Genomic DNA, 25,895 nt, shown 5'->3' with positions numbered 1-25,895 from the left:
TTCTATGTCAAGGAAATTTGGACATGCTAGTGGATCATCATCTTCTTCTAAAAAGGATCCATTGCCACTAGACAAGAAAACGGAAGTAATTAGCATACTTGAGGAGTATAATACTCTTCCTCAATATGTTAGGGAGAACTTTCATTTTAAAGATTACATTGACATGCATCCAAAAATTTGTCATAAGGTTAAGCTTGCAAAAAAGGAATACCATGCCATAGTTGATGATATGTTTTCATGTGAGACAGAAGATTTGCGTCAACCTATCCATGTTCATGATAAAAGCACCATAATGGATCAGTCACTTGCAGGGTATGCAGAAGAAAGGCATGAAGAGGTGTTATCATTTGAGTTGTAGCCTATGGAAAACAAAAATCAGTCATCATGTGGGATTCCTAAAGAAGAAATAACTCTAGATCAGGAGGAGACACATTGCACACCATTGATTCATCAAGTTGATCACAAAATGGAAGAGATTACAATCATGGATCAGTCCATTAGGGATGCTAAAAGCATGTCTCCAAGGTCTGATACCTATTCCAATTTTTGCAACAGTAGCTCTAGTCATGTGGTATCATCCATTTCACATGAAGGTAATGATGTTGTTGAGTCTTCCTATGATGGTACTAAGGTTAAGTGTGTTGCACATGAGATTTATATTATGGATTCAAACCACAAAGGTTCTGATTGTGTTTACCCCACCTTGGAAGATATGAAAAAGGCTCAAGAGACTTGCAATGGATGGTCACATAGAGCTAAGAAGGCCAAGATGCTTGCTGCCCACGCAAGACAACACTTACAAGAGGTCAAGGAAAGATGCAATCAGCTTGATAATGCAAGAAGACAACGAGAGTCATACATTAGATCCTTATTTCTTCCAAGGGAAGAAAGTGAGGATGTTGAGCATACAAGGGAAGAGCTTCTTGAGGTAAGTCCACAAGAAGAGCATGTTGAGATGTGTGAAAAGGAAAAGAGTTATAATTTAGAAAAATCAGTTTGGTCTAGTTTGCATCATGAAGTTTATGACGTTCCTCTTTTAAAGAGCCCCTTAAAGGCTCCAAACAATGATGATATTAGTTTCACACTTGATGGACCAGCCACAAGTGTTATTTTCATTTGTGTGGAATGGAACATTATTGATTCTGATTTAGTTAGTCATGCATCATCTACAATGGAAGGACAATTGTTAAGATCATATGAATCATCTTCTCTTAAAAAGATGATTAGGGAGACTAAGAGGCTGTTTACTAAGAAGATATTGCATTTTGATAATGTTTGGTTTGTTTGGCATACTACACCTTGGAGTTTGTTAGTAATGGAAAACATATCAGTTATGGAGATAAAGGTATGGATCAGATTTTGGGCAGCTAAGGCAGTTAATGGGACATATTATATTCGTTTGAACACACCCCATGGACCAGCACCTCTAGAGGAGTCACCTACCTTGGAAGGAGAGGCAAGAGAAGACCGCAAAAACATTGTGGAAAGGTATGAACATACTTCTGATTTTCTGACTTTGAACAGCAATTCTCTTTCATCTCATGAGTCAAACTTTGAACCTTGGGTTGGTTACATTCAAGTTGGGGTGTTCAAGTGTGAAGTTGATCCTTCGCTACCAAGAGTTGATGATATATTAAGTTGCATACCTAGTGGACCAGCCACAAAGAGTCTATCTTTGTTGAGAATTAGAAACATCTCTCATTCATCAATGAGTTTATCACCTCTTCCATATGATAGGGCAGAGATGTACCTTTTGATTGAAGATTCAGACTTTTTAAATATTACATTGGGCTTTCAAGATCAGAATATAAGGGACTTCGTTGATTACATGGTTAAACAAAACATTTACTTAACAACCTTTAATGAAGGCACACTAATTTGTGGAAATATAGGTAAAGTTGCAGCAGCTGTTTGGAGGACTTGGAAAAGTATTCAACAAACTTTCCTTGCCGATGATTGGCTTATATGTGAATTCCTAATAGCATTGGTCGTTGGTAGTAATTGTGACTTCATTTGGAGTGAAGTTCTTAGTTGGTTAGATGAGGTACAGTTTCACAATAGCAACATAATGAGTATCAACATGCCGGAGGGGTGTGTCAGTGCAAAGATTTGGGATCTTGGTATCAACATGTGTTGGGTATTTCTTCAGTGGATTCATGTTGAGTTGCTTCACTTTTGGTATACAGATGTTTACATCAGAGTAGCGTAGTGGTTGGGTGAAGCAACATTTCTCAGATCGATATGGGATTCAAGAATTGATAATCCTACAATGTTGGGTACAAATGACACATGCTTTGGTTTTTCTCATGATGGCATACATACTTCATCTTCGAGTTTGTCATCTACATCCATTGATATGGCGGTGGTATCCTTGTTGATTGGTGACTCCATAGTCTTCGATTCCTTATGGACTAGTGGCTATCCAAGCTGTAATCATTTACTACTTGACTTGGCATTGACTACATCCATGATTCAGTATGAGGGCATTGAGGAATGTTTCTTTGGGACATTTGTTGTTTGGCATTGGTATGATGACGTCTATGATATCATTCGAGTTTCTGGTCAGAATTATAGCAGCATTGTTAGGTGGTCATTTGGGTTGGAATACTGGTTTATGGGAGTTCACTTTCACACCTTGCTGGTTTGCTTCATTGTATGTATGTTTCATGGAGTGTGGTTGAGATACTTCTTCATCTCATTCAGCACATTTGGTATTTTGGTTTGGGATCCGAGCCCTGGTCTCGTTGATACATTGGTGCTTCAGGGTCCTAATGAATTGCTTCACAACTTGTGGTTCACTAATATTTATATCAGAGTGACGAAGCGTCAGCATGGTGGTTCCCTTTTGAGGCGGATTTGGAATCCTGGAATCACTTGGATTTGCAGTGCAATAGTTGAGGATGTTGAAGCCAATGTAGGCTTACTAGAGTTTTCGCCTTTAGTGTTCCAGTTTGGTTCTTTCAGAGAGCAGTTCATTGAGGAGTTGACAGAGTTAGTACAGTATTTGATTGCTCTTCCTTCAACGGGTTTTCAGGAGGTTACTTGTTTGGGTGCAGTGCAGGACAGTGTTTCTAGAAGATGGAACTACAAACCTTCCAGGATGGCTTGGGGCCCTGGGATCATTCTTGGTTATGGTATAGACTTGCCTGATGTTTGCGGAGTTGGATTGACATTGCTTGAGGACAAGCAATCTTTGGGAAGGGAGGACTGTCATGTCCCCAATTTCTGCCCTTCCTTAGTGACAACATTTCTAGAAGGGTTGATCTATTATCTGGTTCCCTTAGGCCAACAGAGCGTAGAGGGAACCAACCCAGGGGCTTTGAGAGTCATGCATGAGCTTCCCAAGTAGTTTGGAGCAGTAGAAAATAGTTTCCTACAATTTAGGAGGGATTCCTAATTTGTAGGGATTGACTAGGAGTGGTCTAGGAAGCATTTGGAGACCTCGGCGAACGTTTTGGAAACTTAGAGTGCATCTCCTATTTTTTAGGAGGAACTCCCAGTTCAGTGACAGTTCTCTCAGAGGTGCACACAGTAGGGGAGAGTCATTGGGACTCAATTTTGGTTGATTGGGGTTGTCTCCTTTTTAGGAGCATCCCTAGATTTTAGGGATGGACTGCCAGTTGACCCATCTTGTTCGGCATCAGTCACAGACAGGTGACAAGGTCAGATTCATGTTTGATTGGTCATTTTGGGTCTTTTGGGACCATTTGGAAAATATTTTAATATATTTAAATATTTCCTAAGTTGGTGATTAAATAAATTAAATAAGGTTAAGTTTTAGCCATTTTCGAGTAATAAGGGGTTTTTTGGCCTCATCTGGATGCGCATCCTATGGTGTGATAGCTCGTTGGAAAGGTCTCAAAATTCTCTAAATCTTTCTCTTTGGTTTCAGGGCATTTCAGTGAATGGAATTCTATCTATCGTTAGAAAGGTCTCAAAATTCTCTAAATCTTTCTCTTTGGTCTCAGGGCATTTCAGTGAATGGAATTCTATCTATGAGGAAAAAGGTCATTTTCTAGTAACATGACCACTTTAAAATAAGAAATTATAACATTTTCACTATGCAACACCACTTGGAGACACTTAGGGTTTGATTTGCAATTGAGAGGGGGTTATAAGGAGATGGAAGCTTCATTCTAAGATTATCTTTTGCATATTGAAAAACTTGTTTTTGTGAATTGGCTCTGAGAGAGCAATTCTTCATCTAGGACGCAAACCCCAGGTTTTGGATTGGCTGGGACGTAGCCCTCAGCAGTTATTGGCATTGGATTCTTCAGACAGTGTGTATTGCTATCAGAGATAGAGTACGCCATTCTTTATTGTGGATTCAAATTGCAGATTTATGGTTTCAGCATCGCAGATTGATTCTTTCAACTAGGACGTGATTCCTTGCAGTCTTAGGGCTGCCATTTGCAGCAGTTTGGCATCATTATTGGATGTAAACTCCTTGGAACTGCATTGGATATATTATTTGGCTTTATAAATCAGAAATCTACCTGGTACAATTTATAGCAATTCTGATTTGGCTCTATGCTCTTATTTATTTTCAGTCTCCTCTCATGTTTATTGTTCATTATTCATTACTATTGTGAAAACTATCAAAAAACACAAAACAAAAAACAAAACCTTGTGCAACTTTTGTCTATTCTCAAAGACCATCAAAGAAATCATAGGAAAATATAGTTTATTAATTTAAAAACTACAGTAGATCAGCAAGGGCATCCATCAGGGATCTTTCAATGTGCCAACAATATTTGCCACTTCTAAAAGCTATTCTTTTATGTATGTATTATCAATGCTCTAAATTCCTTAAGCTGCATTGAAGTTCAACTAGTTGATGGGTATTGAGTTGTTATTATATTGTCCCGTGGATATGTTATGTAGGTGGTCTGTATATCAGTTTTGAGATTCAATCCCTCCTACCAGACACGTCCGATATGAGATTGCAATAACATGATATCAAGGGTTGGTAATCTGTTACAAGGAAAGAATTGCCTGATTTCCTTCAACGTTAGGTGTTGTTTGTCTGGCTCACTCCTTTCCTGCCATGCGTGAGTCTTCTTATTGCTCGGATGAAATCATAATTCACTGATTCAGTTCTGCCCTTCATTTTCCTCTTGTACTTGTCCTATCCTTTCTTAGTGTATCAATGGTAGCTATTCTGATCGCAGATGGCTTTATTGTCTATTTTCTTGATGCAGTGTATTTTCTGCTTCTAAGCTCCTTTCAGTATCCCCCCCTTTTCCAATATTTATCCAATCCTTATATATCCGAGAGTGTTAATAGTTGTGGCTTTTCATTTTATATATTTGATCTTTTAATCATAAATTAATGTATTAATAAACTTTAATGATAATACGAATGTGCATTATATGAATTATTTATATTTAAGTTTTGAATCTTTATATATATATATATATTGATGATCATATCACCACCTTATTTAATATTTTTTTTAATCATTTATTGTAGTGCCATTATTATTTAGTAATAATAATAGTAAAACATTATATTCATTAAGTATATTATTTTTGTTTTTATCTTCATTTTTTAACTCATTTATATGTCCTGATCATAATATCAATTATTTTAATATATTATATCTTTATTGCATTATAATGTTTTCTATAATATTCTTCTATTATCATTATAATGATAAATTATATAATTAATAAATATTGTTATAATTTATTTACTCATTTTTATTATTATTTTTTTATTATTTAATTCTATTGAAGGAAAATAGGGTACATGACAACTTCTTTCTTTTTGCTGGTATAAGATATCTTAAATTATCTATCTTGACAAATTTTACATATTTTTCTCTGGATTAAAATCATTGAGTTCTTTTCTCACTTTCTAGTTTCTAAAATAAAAATCAATTTTCTTGAATCCAGGGCTCTCTTATGTTGGTTCCAGACAGAGAAACTAATTCACTGTAATGATATATATTCATTTGCCTTTATAACCATGCAGGAAAGTTTTTGAAATATATTTATATCCATTTGATTAAAATATTTTTTGGAGGTAGAAAACTTGTTTTTGTGTTAAGTGTTGTCATCACATGCTAGGTTTGTGGTCCTCTCTTAAGTTGGTTTGGACAAATAATCTTTCCATCAATTTGATTTTGTTTGATCACAAATTTATGGCCAAAATGTGCTTTTGTGTAACAAAATCTAGCAATTTTAAAACCGATGTGCAGCCTTGCTAAGTGCATGAAAACATATTTTCCAATTTGTATGTTGTATTTTCAGAATAATATTTTTAAGTCATCTTTTGTAGCTAACGTGTTAAGAAACAATAATGTCAATGATAGTTATTCAATATAATCTTATTAATTATCACTGGACATTTCTAATAGGTGGAAGCTGCAGTACTGGAGGATGCATATCAAGCAGATGTCATTGGAGAGTCTACACCTGACACACTTTTTAGCGAGTTTGTATGCACATTACAATAGCAAATTTGGTCTAATGATTGTATCTAGAGATGAAATTGGATGATACACAATGAAATTTGGCATTACATTTGAAAAGGGTAGAATAATGGTTTAAGTGCAGACGGATAGAGTTAGGTCTTTATTAAAACATACATTAAAATATAAAAAAATATATTATCCTAATATGAAAGGAAACGAGCATAATTTTTTGTCTCATTTTGACAATTCATGTTAAGAGGTATATTATATATTCAAAAAGAAAACTAAGTTTCCTACAGTTTTATGATTGCCATTTTTCGAGTCATGCTTGTATAATTTATTTGATGCTAATGCTATTTGGTTAGAAGTAATGCAACTCCCTTAATAAATCATAGGAAGATTAGGAAGTTGAAGCTAGTGCCACAAGATCATCCAATGGCTCTCATATCACTAAGCTTCATATCCTCCCCAGGTCATACTTTTTATAGATTAAAGATCTTTAATATTGTTGTAGGAAAAGGAAACATAATATAATAACACACAAATACTGAACTGCATATATTTCACTATAAACATCTAGTAAACCACCCTTTTATCTCACGTGGATGCTAAGTTCTAACATTCTTTAAAGGGTATGGCTAGTTAATAAATTAAACTAGAATATTTGCACTAAATATCAAGCTTTAAAACTATTTTTCTCTTCAATAAGAAAAGCTAGGCATTTTTATAGGATTGTTTATTAATAAAAATCTAGGTGGCTCTCATTCTGTTCTGAATCAGATCAAGTCAGTGACATCAGCATACTGTAATCTACAGCCTACTTTTTAATGTCAAATTGTGTAGTGCTACAACAAACAGTAAACTCTGAAATGCACAGTTTCATTAACCATTCTTCTGTTACAATGAGATTTAACAACAAATATGAATCATACAATTAAATAGGAACGTTTGCAATAATACTCAAATGAATACAGCTCTGATAAATTAATATTGTAAAGTGCCTACAAGCTACAAATGCAGTTTAAGACTGATACAGAGTTTGCATAGCAGTATATTAATTGAAACAACCCCAGATGGTTAGATCAACTCAAAATGACAATGCAAACATACCCATTTTCAGTAGTTATAAAAGTCTGAAAATGATCTAAAAACTGCAAACTGTAACTCCAAACAGTGACAAAACCTTTGTAAATCCTAACAGCTCCAACTCCAAATTATCATTTATGAATAGAGGGACGAGAGGTGCCCAAACATCTGAAAGTAAAGCCTATAAATCCTAGGCATTTTGCCTTTACAAACCCACGGTCCTCTCTAGAAGTAGTATAGTAATATGGTCAGTGATGGAAGAGTATGGCTAGTATTTTGGATCAACTTTTGGTGGATCTTCAATGTTAGGGTTTGATCTGTTTCACCTTAGGCACTATTGATGTGTATTAGGCTGTATTACTCATTCCAATGTCATCTAAGCTGTTTTCACACACACAATCCTCTAGGGTGGCAAAACAAGTGCCTTTGACACCACTATAACATACACTATATATATATTTTTAAAAGTAGTTGAATGCTACAGAAAACAATGGACTCTAAAACACACCACATTCAGTTGCCAGTTTGTGTTCAGGGATGGACTCAGATTCGGGTTCAGGTTCATAGGTTTGGGGAAAATATAAATTCAATGTGGGTTTGTGGGAGGATATATTGCAAAGCTAAATCATTTCATAGTATGAATAAATGTTGCTTGATCATTGATCAATGCCAAATGTCAAAGATAAACATTGAATACTCATTCATTAATCTATGTTCATGAATCTAAAGAAAATCGTACATTGAATTACTAAATTGCAAAATGAAATTTCAAAACATAGATTAGTTCATCAAATAATGAAGTTTGAAACATAATGATAAATGAAAATCATAATGACAAGTGTTTGATAGTTTATCATTATATCAATGCCCTTCAAGGATCAAATTGGTCATCCAAAAATGAGGGATCAATGGCTTCATACCCGCTGTAACTAAATCAAGATCCTCATCATTGGAACTCAAACCTGTTCCACTAGCCCCAGACGGTGCTATATCATCAACATCTAGCAAGGTAGCTCTAGCTACAACATGGATGGTCATATCCAAGTCAGCAAACTCGGGTGCTACATCCTATAGCTTCTTTGGCCCCTTCTTGTATTTTGGATCCTTGCATGACAAGAGGTGCTAGTTGTTATGAATATATACCAAGTCCTCTTCTTTCTTTGAACCCAAATGGTTACGCTTCATTGAGTGGATAAATGAGTATGTACTCAACAATTCTACTCAACAGCCGAATAGCTCGCAACCTAGGGAGACCAACAAAATTTTAAAATAAATTCAAATACAATAGAAATCTAAGATTGTTAATTCTACAAGGTAAGTGGCCATAAAAAAGGGAAAAAATCAAAACCTTACTTCTGATAGGGTCTTAGTGGCAAGAGGTTGGAGGTACATATAGTTTTGCCCATGTAGGTGCCACCATCTAATACCATTCATTCTACTTTAGTCATTAATTGCATCAGGGTCTGAGTTTTTTCATAAGACAAACTCTACAAACTCTCTCCTAACATTTGATGTCACCTCAAGATCGCTAAAGAACCTATTAAGTGCCTTCTTATACCCACTAGCAACCTCAAGATCTCTATATGGTGACACTTTACCAAGAATTTCAAGTATCTTTGTGCTATAATACTAGGGAGATAGTGCACATGCCAAGAGGTGTGTCATCTTTTTCCTGCAATGAAGAACAATTGACTCTACCTTTTCGTAGAAGGTGTCCGTAAGATCATGCCCTCTCTTATCAATGCGCTGGGATGTCAAATGATGTTCATGTAAATTATCTTGATGTAATGTTCATTAAAAATCTAAAAATTAAAATCTCTCAATAAACAAGGATAGAGGATTATATTAAACTTATTGATTTCACTCTCTCTAGTTTGGAGTCCATGGCATCAAAGATATCCCCCAAACAAAGCACATCAGTGTTGGTGAACCGAAGCATAGACATGATGGACTCAGTGAATTGTAATACAAAATCCACCCAAACTGACCAATCATCATCTAAGATCATTGTATTTACCTTTTGGGCCCTTGTATTCAATTTCTTCCAAACACCCCATTGGCTGCTAATAAACATCTGGGACAATGCATCTTTCACCCTCACAAGTCGTCTAAGGGTGATTGTGTGTGAAGAAAACTGAGTTTCAGCCACCTAATAACATGTTAATTATAAGTTAATAACACATTTAATATGTATACAACACAAAAAAACATTTTATTCAATTATGTAAAGTATGATACATAATGATAAATGAAACTAAGTTAAATTCAAATTAAATTATAAAATTTATCTTCAATAATTCCAAATTGGATAAAGTTCTGAAAATTACTTGTGACATTGGTGGTTTGTCACGAGCATTCGGATCGCCTCACCTCCCTCATATACTTTTTTCGCCCACTCAATTTAGGTGTCAATTGCTTTCATCACCCAATTCAAGGAGTGGATGGTGCATGGTGTCAAAAAGATGTGATCATATCGTGCTTCTACCAAAGCACTTGAAGCCCTATAAAGTTTCGCATTGTCCATTACTATATGAACAATATTATCAACACCCACGGACTCTATGGGTTCAATGAGAGTTTGGGCAATAAAGTCAACATCTTTTACCTCCCTTTCACAATTGCCTTCAAAAACATTGCTTCCTTGGGGGAGACAACAATCGCATTTATTAATGGACAGTTTTTGCAATCTTTTCATCCATCAGAGACAATAGTCACTCCATTTGGATCCTGTAATGTCCCCTCTTTAGTTCGACATGGCATTGATCATGGATTTGCCTATTCCAGACTCTCGTAGGCAAATGGTGTGGAAAGAGAGTCAATTCTGCGGATCAGATAGTCATATCTTGCTCTTGAAGAAGTGTTAAAAGGTTATATTTTATCATTATGTGATATTGGGGCCCACATGTTATAATTTTAATTTGAGTTGCACTTTTTATTTTATAAAATTACTTTATTATAAAAAAGTGTATTATAATGAGAAATTATAAAGGATGTTTCTAGAAGTTCTAGCAACTTCTTAGAAAAGTGAATAAATAGAGGGCTGGGCCTCTCATTTGGACATGCTTGGATTGGAGAACTCTTCTACTTCTTCATTGTGAAGACATTTGTGGACTTTGGATCTGCAAATTATTCGATCTTTGGGAACGAATCACTCCCTTGGATTGGCGACTTTGAGGGTGTGAAATATCACCTGAATTGTTGCATAATTGGAGTTGGTATTCAGCCATCTCATTGGAGCTTATTGAGAATTCGTTGTTAGGGTTTGTTTTTGGTTGGAATAAGGATTTCAGATTTGCCCTATCATTGGAGAAGCATTTGACAAGAGTTTGAAGACAGAATAAGTGCATTTTCAGAATTGGCAAAGCAAGGTTCGGAACCACATAATTGCTCATATCTCCTCAACCCCTTGGAGTTATTTTTTATGGTTTTACAAGGCTACTACCTAACCCTAGGCGCCCATTTTCCTTGCCTTTGGGGGTCCCAAAACTCTAATATTATTTTATTTCAGCAGTCGTGCAGGTATGGCCTGGTACGGTCCTGCTAGTTTGGGCAGCAGCAGCAAATTAAGGACAGTTTGGGGGTGCGGTTGGAGGTCTTCATCAACGATCTGCAGCAAAACGTGGTGTTCTTCCATAGTTCTTCAAACCAGGTTCTTGCATTCTGAAAAAATATGTCAATTTTTGGGTAAATTTGCTGTCATACAGTCATTGTAATAATCAGTCCAGAATTGGTAATAAAATAATTTCAGAATTTATTGCATTGTAATTGAAATATAGTTCAATGGCTTTATATATATTGTAATTCTGTGATTATATTCTGAAAGTATCAAATCTGAAATTACCATATTCTGAATATTGTTACTGTTACACGCCAAGTGTTTGACAAAATTCCTAAGTTCAGTTTGAGGGTTTCTGTGGCCTTTATAGAAAGGGTCATTACAGTGGTATCAGAGCTATAAGTCCTGCCATCCTGTGGAGGTCTTATAGGGAATTTGGAACAGCTGGATAGGAGGGAAAGTGTTTGACGAAATGTCAAAACACTAAAATCAGAGCATGCGACAAAGGCCTTATAATTTCCGCAATACCAAAGCAAGACAAGATAGGATTTCTGACTTGCAGAGCGAACAGTCTAGCTCATCTATCCAGGTGGACATAGAATCCAGTCATACAGACACAGGGGAGGTATTTTTTGATCAAGACTACGACTACAATATGGATAGAGGTGGGAATATTGGTCAAGATCAGCGAGAGGAGAGATTTTTACAGTTACTAGACACTTTGGCACAGGGACAGCGATTAGCAGAACAGAGAGCACAGGAACAGAACCAGAGAATGGAGCTTATGATGCAGATGATGGCTCGACAAATGGGATTGAACGCTAACATAGGTGGAGGAAATAATCAGAATGGTCACAATCAGAATGGGAATAATCAGGATGAGATACATAATGGAGGCGAACAAATTGGGAACAATTTCGGTCATGCCCCCCAGCAAGCTAGGACAGTGAGTTCGAGGCCTATGATTCCTACGTTCCTTCCTAGAGCTCCAGAGCAGCCGGTACCAGAACCCCAGATCACTGACATACAGGATCAGCTAAGGAGAGATTGGGAAGCAGGAGGACCAGATTTTATAGCTGCAATCACCTTTAGGGAGTATATGGATGTGCGGATGAAGCATATGCCCCGTGGACAAGACAGGACTCAGAACTATGAGCTACGAAAGAAAGTAGGAAAACTACAGTTACCATATTATGATGGCTCGGGGAAGTCTACAGCAAGAGCTTGGGTTCAAAAGCTTGACACACACTTTCAATTGAATCCTATGTCTGAGGAAGAAGCTATTAAGTATGCAGCAATTCACCTGGATGGGTTAGCACACGAATGGTGGCATCATGGTATGATCACTATGGGTCATGCACACATTACCTCATATGTGGAGTTTACGGAGAGACTGATTGAACGTTTTGATAAGAAAGATCCAGAACTCCATTTCAAGGAATTAGCCCAGCTTAAACAGTGGGGCTCATTGGAAACATACATTTCAGAGTTTCAAAAACTTGCAGTGTTAGTAACAGATGTATCTGAACGAAGGCTATTGGTTTTATTTATGGATGCGTTAGTTGATCCGTTGAGAGGGTGGATTAAAGCTCTCAACCCTCCCACTTTGCAGGAAGCCATTAAGAAAGCTCGTGACATGGATTCCTCTTCAGCTTCTAAAAATAAATTTCAGGCAAAGAGTTTCCCTTCAGGAAAAGATAAGGACAGGAAACCCTTTCATAGAGAGGCACAGCTACCTAAGGAAGAAAGTAAGAGGCTGGACAAGGAGACACTTAATGACTTGCGTAGGAAGAAGCTATGCTTCTATTGCAAAGGCCCGTATGAGTACGGCCATGACTGTCCTATGAGGCCAAAAGGGAAGGCCAACCGGGCAATGTGGGCTTATTACGAAGGCTCAAATTCAGATGGTTCAGAACATCATGATGAGGATCCTGATGAAGCAGAGGGAGAGCAGGAGATAGACAGTGCAGGGCAAAGGCAGGAAACAGAGCTACATTTACAGGAAGCACGACTGTCTAGTATCCAGAGAGAAGGATCTTTCAGACTTCGGGGAGTCTTGGCTGGACAGAAGGTTATTACATTGTTGGACACAGGTGCCACGCATAATTTCATTGATGCACGATTTGTAGAGAAGCGTGGACTCATTACTGAGGAGTTCGAAGGACTAAGAGTCAAGGTAGCTGATGGATACACTCTTCGTTGTGACAGGATGGTACGAGACTTACCTTTGCGCTTGAACAACTATGAGTTTAAGGCGGATTATCATGTGGTCAACATGGGTGACATGGACATAGTACTTGGGATGCAGTGGCTACATTCATTGAAGGTGGTTACCCTGAGATTAGAGGATATGGAGATACAATTCGAAAAGAATGGTAGGATTCATGTGCTAAAGGCTATCCGTAATGGAGACATCAGGACTATCTCATTTAGGCGGCTGGAGAGATTAACTAGGCATAATGATATAGAGTGGGCAGCAGTTTGTACTTTGATACCTACACAGGAGGAGCAACATAAGGCGGAATATCATCCTGATATTCAGAAGTTGAGGATTAAGTACGAAAAGGTATTCAGTGAGATTCCACCAGGCAGGCCACCGGACAGAGGCATTGATCATATTATTGAGCTGGAGGAAGGTGCTAAACCTATCATGGTCACACCATATCGACATCCAAAGCGACTCAAGGATGAGATCGAAAGGACCATTGAGGAGTTGCTAGCGATGGGGCACATCCGACCCAGTAAGTCACCTTTTGCATCTTCTGTTGTTTTGGTAAAAAAGAAGGATGGAACGCTTCGGATGTGTATTGATTACAGGGCATTAAATAAGAGAACCATTAAGAACAGGTATCCTATTCCTCGCATTGATGAGTTGATAGATGAATTGCATGGGGCCTGTTATTTCACGAAAATTGATTTGAGATTAGGATATCACCAGATCAGAGTCCGTGAACAGTATATTGAGAAAACTGCTTTCAGATGTCATTGTGGGCACTTTGAGTTTGTAGTCATGCCTTTCGGCCTGACCAATGCACCTGCCACTTTCCAGTCCACTATAAACAGAGTTTTCCACCATGAGTTGAGGAAATTCGTGCTGGTGTTTTTTTGATGACATTTTGATCTATAGCCGATCATGGCAGGAGCATCTAGAGCATTTGGAGATGGTGTTGAGCATTCTACAGAAGGAGTCCTTGTATGCAAAGGAGTCCAAATGTGACCTAGGGATGACCGAGCTGTTATATTTAGGACACATCATTAGTGCAGAGGGAGTGCGGATGGATCCTGAAAAGATTCGCGCTATTGTTGATTGGCCTCCACCAGAGAACCTTACATAGTTGAGGGGGTTCCTTGGTTTATGTGGTTTTTATCGCAGGTTTGTCAGTGGCTACTCACGACATGCAGCTCCCATGACAGATTTACTGAAAAAAGGGGAATTTGTGTGGACTCAGAAGGCACAGGACTGTTTTATGAGATTTAAGGAGATAATGACTACGTGCCCAGTTCTAGCATTACCTGATTTCACGAAGCTATTTGAGCTCCAATGTGATGCATCTGGAGAGGGAGTAGGTGTTGTACTTATGCAGAATAAGCACCCCATAGCTTATGAGAGCAGGAAGCTCAGAGGCCCTGAGCGTTCATTCAGTATATATGATAAGGAGATGTTGGCCATCATGCATGCTTTGGCCAAATTCAGACAATATCTTGTGGGTAGCAAGTTTTGTATTAAAACTGATCATAACAGTCTGAGGCATTTCTTGGGACAGCAGGACCTGAATGATCGCCAACAAAAGTGGGTAAGTAAGTTGCAGGCATATGATTTTGACATCTCATATGTCAAGGGAACTCAGAATGTTGTTGCAGATGCTCTATCTCGAAGGCCACACCTCACTCTTATGGTTCGGATATCAGAGGATTGGCAACACTTGATTATAGCAAAGTATGCCAGAGATACATGGGCCTCCGATATAGTAGAGGGAACAGTGATTGATACCAGATACACACTTGTGGATGATTTGATCATTTACAAGAACAGGATTTACCTGGTCCCAGGATCGAAGGTTAAGCAACTGATTATGAGAGCACTTCACGACTCACCGACAGCAGGCCATCCCGGGTACTTCAAGACTTACAAGTCAGTTCGAGAGCGGTTCACTTGGAAAGGGCTGAAAGCTGATGTTTTGCAGTATGTTCGAGAGTGTCTTGTTTGCCAGCAAAACAAACAAGAACACAGCTATCCGGCAGGGCTCCTACAGCCACTTCCGATTCCCGACAGGAAGTGGGAATGCATCTCCATGGACTTTATCACAGGTTTGCCCAAGGTACAAGGACGAGATTGTATTTATGTGGTGGTAGATAGATTAACGAAATATGCTCATTTCTTTCCTATCACCACTACACATTCAGCAGCTCAGGTGGCAGAGGTTTTCTTTCGGGAGGTTTTCAGATTGCACGGCTTGCCTCAGAACATTGTGAGTGATAGGGCTAGCCGTTTCATGAGTCACTTTTGGCAGGAGGTATTCCGATTATGTGGCACGGAGCTTACACCCAGCACTAGCTATCACCCACAAACCGATGGTCAGACAGAAATTGTGAACAAATGGGTGGAAGGGTATTTAAGGAATTATGTGGCAGCTCAGCAGCGAACTTGGGTCAGATGGATATATCTCTGCGAGTATTGTTATAATACTACATATCATATGACTATACAGATGACACCCTTCATGGCACTTTACAGTTATGAAGCACCTAGTTTCCTGGATTTATTGTTGAGCGACAGCCGGGTACCCAGTGCAGGTGAATTATTACAGGAGAGTAAGGATATAGTTGCTACCCTCAAAGACAATATTGCAAGAGCTCAGAACCAGCAGAAGCAGTATGCAGACCAGAAGAGAACTGAGCGTAGTTTTGAGGTAGATGATATGGTTTACCTCATGTTGCAGCCATACAGGCAATCTACTCTTAAGAAGAGTGGTGCAGAGAAACTTAAGCCATGCTATTATGGACCATTCAGGATTATCAGGCGAGTTGGTGAAGTGGCTTATGAGTTGGAGTTTCCCGCAGACAGCAGAGTGCACAATGTGTTTCATGTGTCACGCCTCAAGAAGGCGTTGGGTCAAAATGTGGTGCCTTCTGCAGTATTACCTCCTTTAGACGATGAGGGAAAATTGATTTTAGTACCAGAATCCATCCTGGAGAGCAGAGAAAAGCAGCTTCGTAGAAGGGTAATCAGAGAATACTTGGTTAAGTGGAAAGATTTACCTGTTGAGGATGCTACTTGGGAGGGGGAGGCTATTTTGCAGCACCCGGCGTTGAGATTGCTTGAGGCCAAGCAATTTCAGGAGGGGCGGACTGTAATGTCCCCTCTTTAGTTCGACATGGCATTGATCATGGATTTGCCTATTCCAGACTCTCGTAGGCAAATGGTGTGGAAAGAGAGTCAATTCTGCGGATCAGATAGTCATATCTTGCTCTTGAAGAAGTGTTAAGAGGTTATATTTTATCATTATGTGATATTGGGGCCCACATGTTATAATTTTAATTTGAGTTGCACTTTTTATTTTATAAAATTACTTTATTATAAAAAAGTGTATTATAATGAGAAATTATAAAGGATGTTTCTAGAAGTTCTAGCAACTTCTTAGAAAAGTGAATAAATAGAGGGCTGGGCCTCTCATTTGGACATGCTTGGATTGGAGAACTCTTCTACTTCTTCATTGTGAAGACATTTGTGGACTTTGGATCTGCAAATTATTCAATCTTTGGGAACGAATCACTCCCTTGGGTTGGCGACTTTGAGGGTGTGAAATATCACCTGAATTGTTGCATAATTGGAGTTGGTATTCAGCCATCTCATTGGAGCTTATTGAGAATTCGTTGTTAGGGTTTGTTTTTGGTTGGAATAAGGATTTCAGATTTGCCCTATCATTGGAGAAGCATTTGACAAGAGTTTGAAGACAGAATAAGTGCATTTTCAGAATTGGCAAAGCAGGGTTCGGAACCACATAATTGCTCATATCTCCTCAACCCCTTGGAGTTATTTTTTATGGTTTTACAGGGCTACTACCTAACCCTAGGCGCCCATTTTCCTTGCCTTTGGGGGTCCCAAAACCCTAATATTATTTTATTTCAGCAGCCGTACAGGTACGGCCTGGTACGGTCCTGCTAGTTTGGGCAGCAGCAGCAAATTAAGGACAGTTTGGGGGTGCGGTTGGAGGTCTTCATCAACGATCTGCAGCAAAACGTGGTGTTCTTCCATAGTTCTTCAAACCAGGTTCTTGCATTCTGAAAAAATATGTCAATTTTTGGGTAAATTTGCTGTCATACAGTCATTGTAATAATCAGTCTAGAATTGGTAATAAAATAATTTCAGAATTTATTGCATTGTAATTGAAATATAGTTCAATGGCTTTATATATATTGTAATTCTGTGATTATATTCTGAAAGTATCAAATCTGAAATTACCATATTCTGAATATTGTTATTGTTACACGCCAAGTGTTTGACAAAATTCCTAAGTTCAGTTTGAGGGTTTCTGTGGCCTTTATAGAAAGGTTCATTACAGATCCAAGAATCTCTTATTGGTTTGAGGAGGTTGTCTACTTTTTTCTCTCACTATATAATAAGGTGGTTCTCACCTTTTCATATCCAGGACATTGGTAACCACTAGGGGCTTGATTTATTGCCTACACCATCTCTTTCCAATAAGGTGATCTAACTAGATTGAAAGAAAGACCATTCACAAAGAGGCAATGCCCAACCTTTACATCAGCAATTTCTTTTAATTTGTATTGAAATGCCCCATCTAATGGGCCTCTCTTGCGGGTAGTGGTTTTGGGTGTTTCTACATCTTCTTCATCCATAGAAGCCATAGGTAAGGGATGATGTCTAATGGTTGTTTGAGGGGATGGTGTTGGTGCTTTGGTTTTTTTGGATTTTTTTTGTTTCCCCCTTAAAACTAGCCTATCAGCTTCTTCTTGTTCTTTTAATATGGTCTATTTAAGTTGGAAACACCTAATTTTGTCTCTAAGCCCTCACACATATTGATCCCTTTAACCGCAAGGCCTAGAAAATGATGTTTTACTCGGTAATAAAAGCTTCTATATTGGATTTTACAAAAATTACATTTCCATATAAACCCTCCCACTACCCTCTAGGACATTGCTGAGTTCTTATTGTATACTTCTACAAAGGAAGACTTTTATCAATTTTAAATATTTAGATCCCCTTCCCACTCACTGAGCTTTGACTACTCATTGCTGCAATCTATAGCAAAAATGAACAAAAAACATATTTCAAAACTTGTACAAAACCTGAAAAAATTTTAAACAGTTAAGAAACATAAAACAAGCTATCAAAGAAGCAAAAGAAATGATGAAATGCATGAGGAACACTCAACAATGATTTTTGGAAGGACTTGTGATTCTAAAGTCAATCTCTACAACCTTCTCTTCAAACTCGCAAAATAGGCACACCAAGATGTGATAGCTAAATGAGAGATTAAATGAGAAACAAAATGAGAGATGTATTTTAATAGGCTCCTTATAGAGTTAGAAGAGAAAAAATATTTTTTTTTAAAAAACATTTTGTGTTATTTTTTTCACTTTTTGGCCTACATGGTCATGGGTTCACGCGGGTCTCTGTGGGCCCACGCGGGTTTTCCAGAAAGAGGCGGATCCCCACAAGGTTTGTGGTACAGACTATGGGTGCACAATGACATGGACCCTCTGGGTACCCCAGGCAAATCCTGACCCGCTACAAACTTGGACCCGTCTAATAGGGTTCGAAACTTGCAACTCAAATGAATTGTCTTACTATTAAATTGAGTTTTAGCATGATAAAAATTAAATATTTGCAATAATACCCATATGAATAAATCTTTGGTAAATTAATATTTCAAAGTACCCACAAGATGCAAATGCATACCAATACAAAAATGAGACAAAAACATATTAATGGAAAAAACAATTGTTAGATGGCCAAAACGACAATACAAACATACATTTATAGATGTTATAAGTAAGTCTAAAAATTACCTAAAAATTGAGTCTGTAGCTCCAAATAGTTACAAAACTCTGTGAACCTTAGTTGCTCCAACTCTAGATTATCATTTATGAATAGAAGGTTGAGAGGACCCCCAAATCCACAAGTAAAGCCTCTGAATACTAGGCATTTTTTTGCAAGAAGATGATGCCCCTTCCTAAAGTAGTTCAACTATTCTGGAAGAGTACAACCACAAAAAATCGAGTATAAAATCTAATTCAAAAATTGATAAGTAGGAGATATTTCCCACTTCAAGTCAAATTTTGATATTGCTATTAATATTCAACTATGGAGTTTTTGCATCAAACTCATTGACCCATGTTTCATGAGTTGTGGTTCACAAGTATCCATCTCTCATGAGAATGAATAGAGCACTTAGCACTCATTACATCTAGGCGATTCTAAGTTGTGTGAAGGATCGAGCCTTCTGGAGAGGCTGCCCATCCTTGTACTACTCCAACTCAAGAATTATTAACCATGGAGTTTCCTCCAAGTTTAAGCCCACTTAGATAGCTAGCTTATTCGCAGTACCTTCAACACATGTTGTGCCTTATGAACCATGCCTTATAGGGATCCTTTAGCTGATCAGTTGATAAGTAGGAGATATTTTGCATAGCATGTCAAATTTTGATATTGCTCTCAGTATTCAACAAATTTGTCAAACTCATTAACCCATGTTTCATGAGTAGTTTTTTCACAAGAATCCAACCCTCATGAGAATGAATGAAACACTTAGCACTCATTGCATCTAGGTGATGCTTACAAGGGTGAAGCATTGGGCCTTCCTACGAGGCCACCTATCCCATTACTACTCCAACTTAAGCACATTTAACCATAAATTTTCCTCCAATGTTAAACCCAACCCAATTAGCTTGATACCTCACTTGCAAAACCTTCAACAAGTGTTGAGCTTTATGAACCATTCATTATAGAGCCCATTTACCTTATAAATTGATAGTTAGATCTTTTTCAAAGAAAGTAAAATTGTGATATTGCTATCAAGATTCAACTATGTAGTTTCTGATACACAAAAAATAAATATTCGAATTATGAAACGAATATCACATATTTGAGTTCACTCAGCAACTTGTTTTGATTCTTAGGAATAGCTTTCAAGTGATCTCCAATGTTCTTTTATTTACTCCCAAAACCCCACACCCATTAGGAAAATTAATACCTACTTCATTTTTTAATTTCTTTATGTTTCTCACTTTCGACACACCCTTTAGTTATAGCATTATCCTAATACTGAATTATCCCCTTTATATCCCTTTGGCATAACTTTTAAAGTTACCCTTTTAATATTTTAATAAATGCTAGGCAAAATATTTAATTAGACTTTATAATGTTATTGTTTAAAGTATTATGTTAACCTAGATTAAAATAATCACCAAAGAACAATAATTGTATTATTTGTTAGGATTAACCTCAGACAGAAACAAAAATTACATGCAAATATAAACATTATCAAGAAATAATAAATCGCACAGAAGAGAACACAAGACGCCAAGATTTAACGCGGTTCACCCAAACCTTGGGCTACGCCACCAAACAGCAAGTCCAATATTATTACGATCTAGTGATTACAACCTTACTACAATCCGTAATCCCTTACAATTTAATACGGCCGCAAGAAGCAATTTTCACATCATACATTATAAAACGATACCTAATCCTAAGCCCTTTCATACAAGTATTTTTGCCACTTTAGGGTTACAACATGTCAGCCATATGTTAGCCATATGTCAACCATGACCCAAAAAACTATGAAGTATGTACAGTCCTTCCTTGATCAGTCACCACAAACTAACATTTTTGGACTATATCAGGGGTATAACTAATTTCGTGTCAAAGTTAGTGCCAAAATTGTAATGCCCTGCCCGGAGATCCTTGGAACAAGGATAAAACATGCTCTGAATAATTTTTTTCTTAAGTTACTTAACAACATGAAATAACCCAGTGCAAAAGTGAAACATCTAAACAAAGTAGTAAGAATAGGGAACACGGTTAAACTCACATGTTCACCTACACCAGTGGGAGTCTTACAAACACTTCCAAAGATCCGCAAGCACCAAAAGATAACACAAACCATGAGAATACCCAAATAAACTCCGGATAACATCTATGGATTCAAAGAGGGAATACAAAACTAACAATCCCAAACAAGATGTTCTTTTTAAACCCAAAGAACAAGTTCCTAGCATAGTTAAACATACAATTCCATTTCCAACTAACCATAGCATACTCAAGAATTACAAACAAAGACCAACAACAGCCACGCACATGATGAGGGCTCAAAGTTGCAACCACTCATCTACTAGACACCATGCTGAAAGATAAATGTTGAATCTTAAAATTTGGAGAAGTTTGAATTTTTGAAGCCCTGAAATTTTCTAGATTCTTTATCTTAACTTGAAGAGGTCTGAAACCTATCTCAAATGAGTGATCATATATATTCAAATATATCTTAAATATAAGGAATTAAGATATATTAAAATATATCGTCACATATATATGTCAACTTATACTTAAACGATATATTTTAAACCCCATAGAAAGACTATTTTGAATTGGAAAGGTGTGAAATCCAACAAGGTGTTCAAAATCAACCTTTCAAACTTTCCTCGACCAAGCCTAAATGCCCCTTGTTTCTCGAGTGAGCAAGTGCACTAGTCTCTAGTCTCGCACAAGACTTTGCATCATTGCGCACAAGAAAGTGCTTCACTCCGCACGAGGAAGTGAATTATTCTGCACAAGGAAGTGCATTACTCCGCATGAGGATTCATAGCATGCCACGCAAGGAAGTACCAACTCCGTGTGAGGAACTACCCTTCCCATGTTAGGAATGCCAACAACACAAAACCGAGACAAGACAAAAAAGCATAAAAACATAAAACCTCCACACCGAGGGGTACCAGATCCACGTGCCTCGAGGAATGATCACTCGAGAGCATAGAAGAGATCAAAAACATTTAACATCTAATCCACAACATCTAATGTAATCATGCAAAAAGTAACATCGCAATGAGCATACATGGTTCATATGAAGGAAAGCATAAACACTTAAGCACTAGCACAACTAAAACTAGTGTGTGGTTCCTCCCAACTGTAATAGCATCATGAGACCTCAAAGGCGCTAGCCATCCCCTGTGCATAACATCCCAAACTGCCAACTAGATAGTTAGAGTTGTCTTATGAGGGTGTTACAAAATACAAAAGTAACTAATATCATAAGAACAAGAAGATCTAACATGCTAATCCAACAGAGCATAGATACACTTCAACTGGTAGTGAATCACATCATCTAACCATATGCTATAACATCATAATAAAGGAATGCATCAAATGAAACATCATCTAAACATAATATCCAAGCATTTCGATTAAAGCATAAATCACAAGGAAACATATTCTGGAAACCCGAAATTCCAAGTGAACATCAAGCATCGGTCTCAACTAGAAATAGATCGTCTATATACACTGGCCCCTAGCAGTGGTGAAGGTAGCTATGCCTCCCAACCATGTGGAACCTGCAGGTCCACTACCGTCATGTTGATGGAGATAATGATCCAACCACAAACACACATAAAGAAAATGTCCATGGCTATTCTGATTAAAGCATAAATCACAAGGAAACATACTTTGGAGACCTGAAATACTAAGTGAACATCAAGCATTGGTCTCAACTGGAAATAGATCGTCTGTGTACACCAGTCCCTAGCAGTGGTGAAGGTAGCTATGCCTCCCAACCACATGGAACCTGTAAGTCCACTACCGTCGTGTTGATGGAGATAATGATCAAACCACAAACACACAAAGAAAATGTTCATGGCTATCACTTACGACAGACTATAAAGAGGACTAAAACCAAGATCATGAGACAATGCAAGTACAACAAGTCCTAAGCAAACACTCTATGGGTCAACTATTTAAGGGCTCTAGTGGAGTGTAAGTTGCTTGGCATCAGAAAGCCTAAGCTATAATCGACATGGAACAAATCCCTCAAGAAACCATCACATTGGTGTGGAACGAATCCCTTAGCAAACCATCATGCCATGCCTTTGGAAACACCGTAAAAACATTCACTTATTTGAATTAAGTTTTGTTACCCATTTATTAATTTAGTTATCACTTATTAGAACTTCCTCACGTCACCTTATCATCAAACAACCGGGGTAATGAGAGAAGCCACTCCATACGCCTACCCTACATACCCGTGCTCATATCACAATGAGTGCCCAGAGGCAATGTAAATTCCCAACCCAACCCCAATGAACATAAATCCACCAAAATACAACTGGGAGTTAGAGCCTTGCAAGTCACCCGATAAATGCACATGCACGTGCTCATGTGTGGCGCACCACCATCACGAAGGTCATAAAACAAGGGCAGGATGAGAACACAAGCAAAATAACCTACAACCAAAAACAAGCTCGGGAGTATAGATACGACACACATCCCAATGCAACATAAAAGTGCAATAGTGGTTTGACTGACATCCTACAGATAATCCAATTCCACGAGCAACCTCATGCCAATAAAACCCAAGAAAACTAGGCGACACCCGAATCAAGTTAAAAACCCAAAAACTCGAAAAAATCAAAATTAAAACCCATTTGGTCTTAGGGCACAAAAGCCATGAAAATCTAATAAAATTCAGGGTTGAACACCGTATGCAAAAACAACCAACATAACAATGCCGAATCCCAAACTTTCATCCTGAAAATCAGGAAAACGTTCATACCCATCCAACTGGGCAGAACTAACAATCAGAACGGAGGGGAGCATTAGTTCTCAGCCTCCTAACACACGGCTACCATAAGCGAAAGCAAAAATGGAGCTAGAACATAAAAACGAGAGAGCCCCATCTAACAACCAAAAGGGTCAAAATGGGAAGCAGCCAAATAAAATAAATATCCTGCAAAAGTTGCCAAAAGTCACGACAATCCAAGATCTCCCCAAGCTGGATCCAATGAGATTGATCTTGCAAAGATCCCACGCTTGTAGGTCCTACAACGAACAAAAATCCTCCAGAAGAGGATTTGGGAAAAGCTATTAATTTTCTAATTTTCAAAAGTGAGAAGTGAGGAATAAAATTCCTCTTTGGATACTCATTCACTTTTCGAGTGAATAATGGATTAGAAAAAATAACCTGGTCACCCAGTTAAACCCTAATTCGACCCAAATGAAAATAGGCTATTCCAAGTAATTGGAATTCATCTATGTAAAAGCTGTCTGGAATTAAAATTAATTAAAATAAATCCCAAAAACCCTTAAAACAAAATCATAGAATTTCTTAATAACTTTCGCAACAAATGAGAAACTCTAAATGCATAGTCACGCTTACAAGTCGAATCACATAATGCAAATGAGTCTGGATTTATTAAATCACCGAGAGGTTTAATTTAAACAATAAAACATGATACATCAACCATACAGTGGTGATATTGGTTAGATATTAACAGTTGAATAACTAACTCCACATGCCACTGCCACAGATATAAATCCTACACACAAACACACTATCATCTCAAAAAGGCATCATCATGCAAATATGATCAACTGAACAACATAGTAATCTAACATCTATGATACTAGAAATCAAAGTATAACATTTGACCAACAGGTCATCTCTAATGTAAAATAAAATGAGTATCAATGTATCTCGCAAACCAAAATAGATTTGCAAACATGGGAGGCACTACAAAAATAGTGACTTCTTAAAATAGCCAAAATGAACGAAGTGCCCAAAAATACCCCAAAAAGTGTCATCATGAATTTGTTGGCCTCATGTGCTCAAATCATCATCTGGAAAGTCCATGTAGGCTGAATTATAGGGCTCCGAGACTAATAGAGTTCACTAACTAAACCGCATTAGTCTACAAGAATCGATGGAATATGCTAACAGTCACCTAGCTGTCAACTACTTAGGAAGGGGACATTACACATACGACCTGATGGGCTCCTAAAAGAAGTATTGAGCATGTCATAGAGCTGGAAGAGTGAACAAAATCAATTATTGCACTCCATGTTACCATAACAAGAGGTACAACAATGAAAGTAAGGAACAATAATAGGTTAATCTCTCAAACTCTAATTGTTGGCAAAAATTGGGACATTACACAAGAATTTGAGAAGAGGATATAGAGAATACTATATTCAAATTCCAATTTTGCGCATTAGGAATTTTGGTTATGCCTTACACCTTGATAAATGTTCCAACAACTTTTCTATCTTGTATGAATCAAGTATTCAACAATGTAAATGTCCCTTTCTTGAAATTTTAATGAAAATTAAATAACCAAATTGCCAAAGAAAAAAAAAAAAAAAACTCTCATAATAATGATATTATTCTTAGAAGTCTGCTCACATGTTTCTTAATAACGATTCTCCCACTTTGTAGCAAAGCTTCAAGTTTGAAACTATGTGATTCATGGTGTCTAGTGATGGCGAGGGTTGTGAGCCCTTCCTAAAGGATCCAGCCCCTCATCTTATTAAGGATGACGACCTTTTGCATGCAAAGGAGCCTCTACATCAAGACAAATGGGCTCCACCTTCTAGCTTGGCGAGTGGCAATGAATTGATGAAATGTTTTCTGAGTGAAGATCCTAGGCCTATGACTTGTAAAAGGTGATGAATTTGAGCTTACACTCCTAGACACACTAGTTGACCATGTGTTGGCTTTGCAGAATAGTGCTCTTGTAAGAAATCATTTTCCATTAGACCCTTGATTGGTATGGTTCATAAATAAATCACAACCAAATGGAAGTTAAGAGGAAGTTTCTCACAAAGCA

The 25,895-nt window shown here is 37.7% G+C and overlaps 1 protein-coding gene across 3 annotated transcripts in view; it reads left to right on the top strand.

The window, feature by feature from the left end:
• Nucleotides 1-25,895, top strand: part of LOC149554544 (putative triglyceride lipase) — a 329,392-nt gene that overhangs the window by 277,989 nt on the left and 25,508 nt on the right. The window contains exon 16 of one of the 3 annotated variants that reach the window (XR_016364383.1): nt 6,362-6,438. The exons of 1 other annotated variant lie outside the window; for it this stretch is intronic. Coding sequence is in view for 1 of the 2 variants with exons in the window: in XM_089828587.1 (XP_089684713.1) it covers nt 6,362-6,442 (81 nt within the window). In the remaining variant the exon portion in view is untranslated. Of the gene's footprint in view, nt 1-6,361; nt 6,443-25,895 lie in introns of all 3 variants that reach the window. One more of the 3 variants, XM_089828587.1, reaches the window with a different exon arrangement.

This window comes from Cupressus sempervirens, chromosome 5 (assembly GCF_028749045.1).
Source record: "Cupressus sempervirens isolate cs-2001-9-10 chromosome 5, ASM2874904v1, whole genome shotgun sequence".
Lineage (NCBI taxonomy): Eukaryota > Viridiplantae > Streptophyta > Pinopsida > Cupressales > Cupressaceae > Cupressus > Cupressus sempervirens.
Note: the sequence above shows the minus strand (reverse complement) of the source record. Positions and strands in the feature narration are given on the sequence as shown.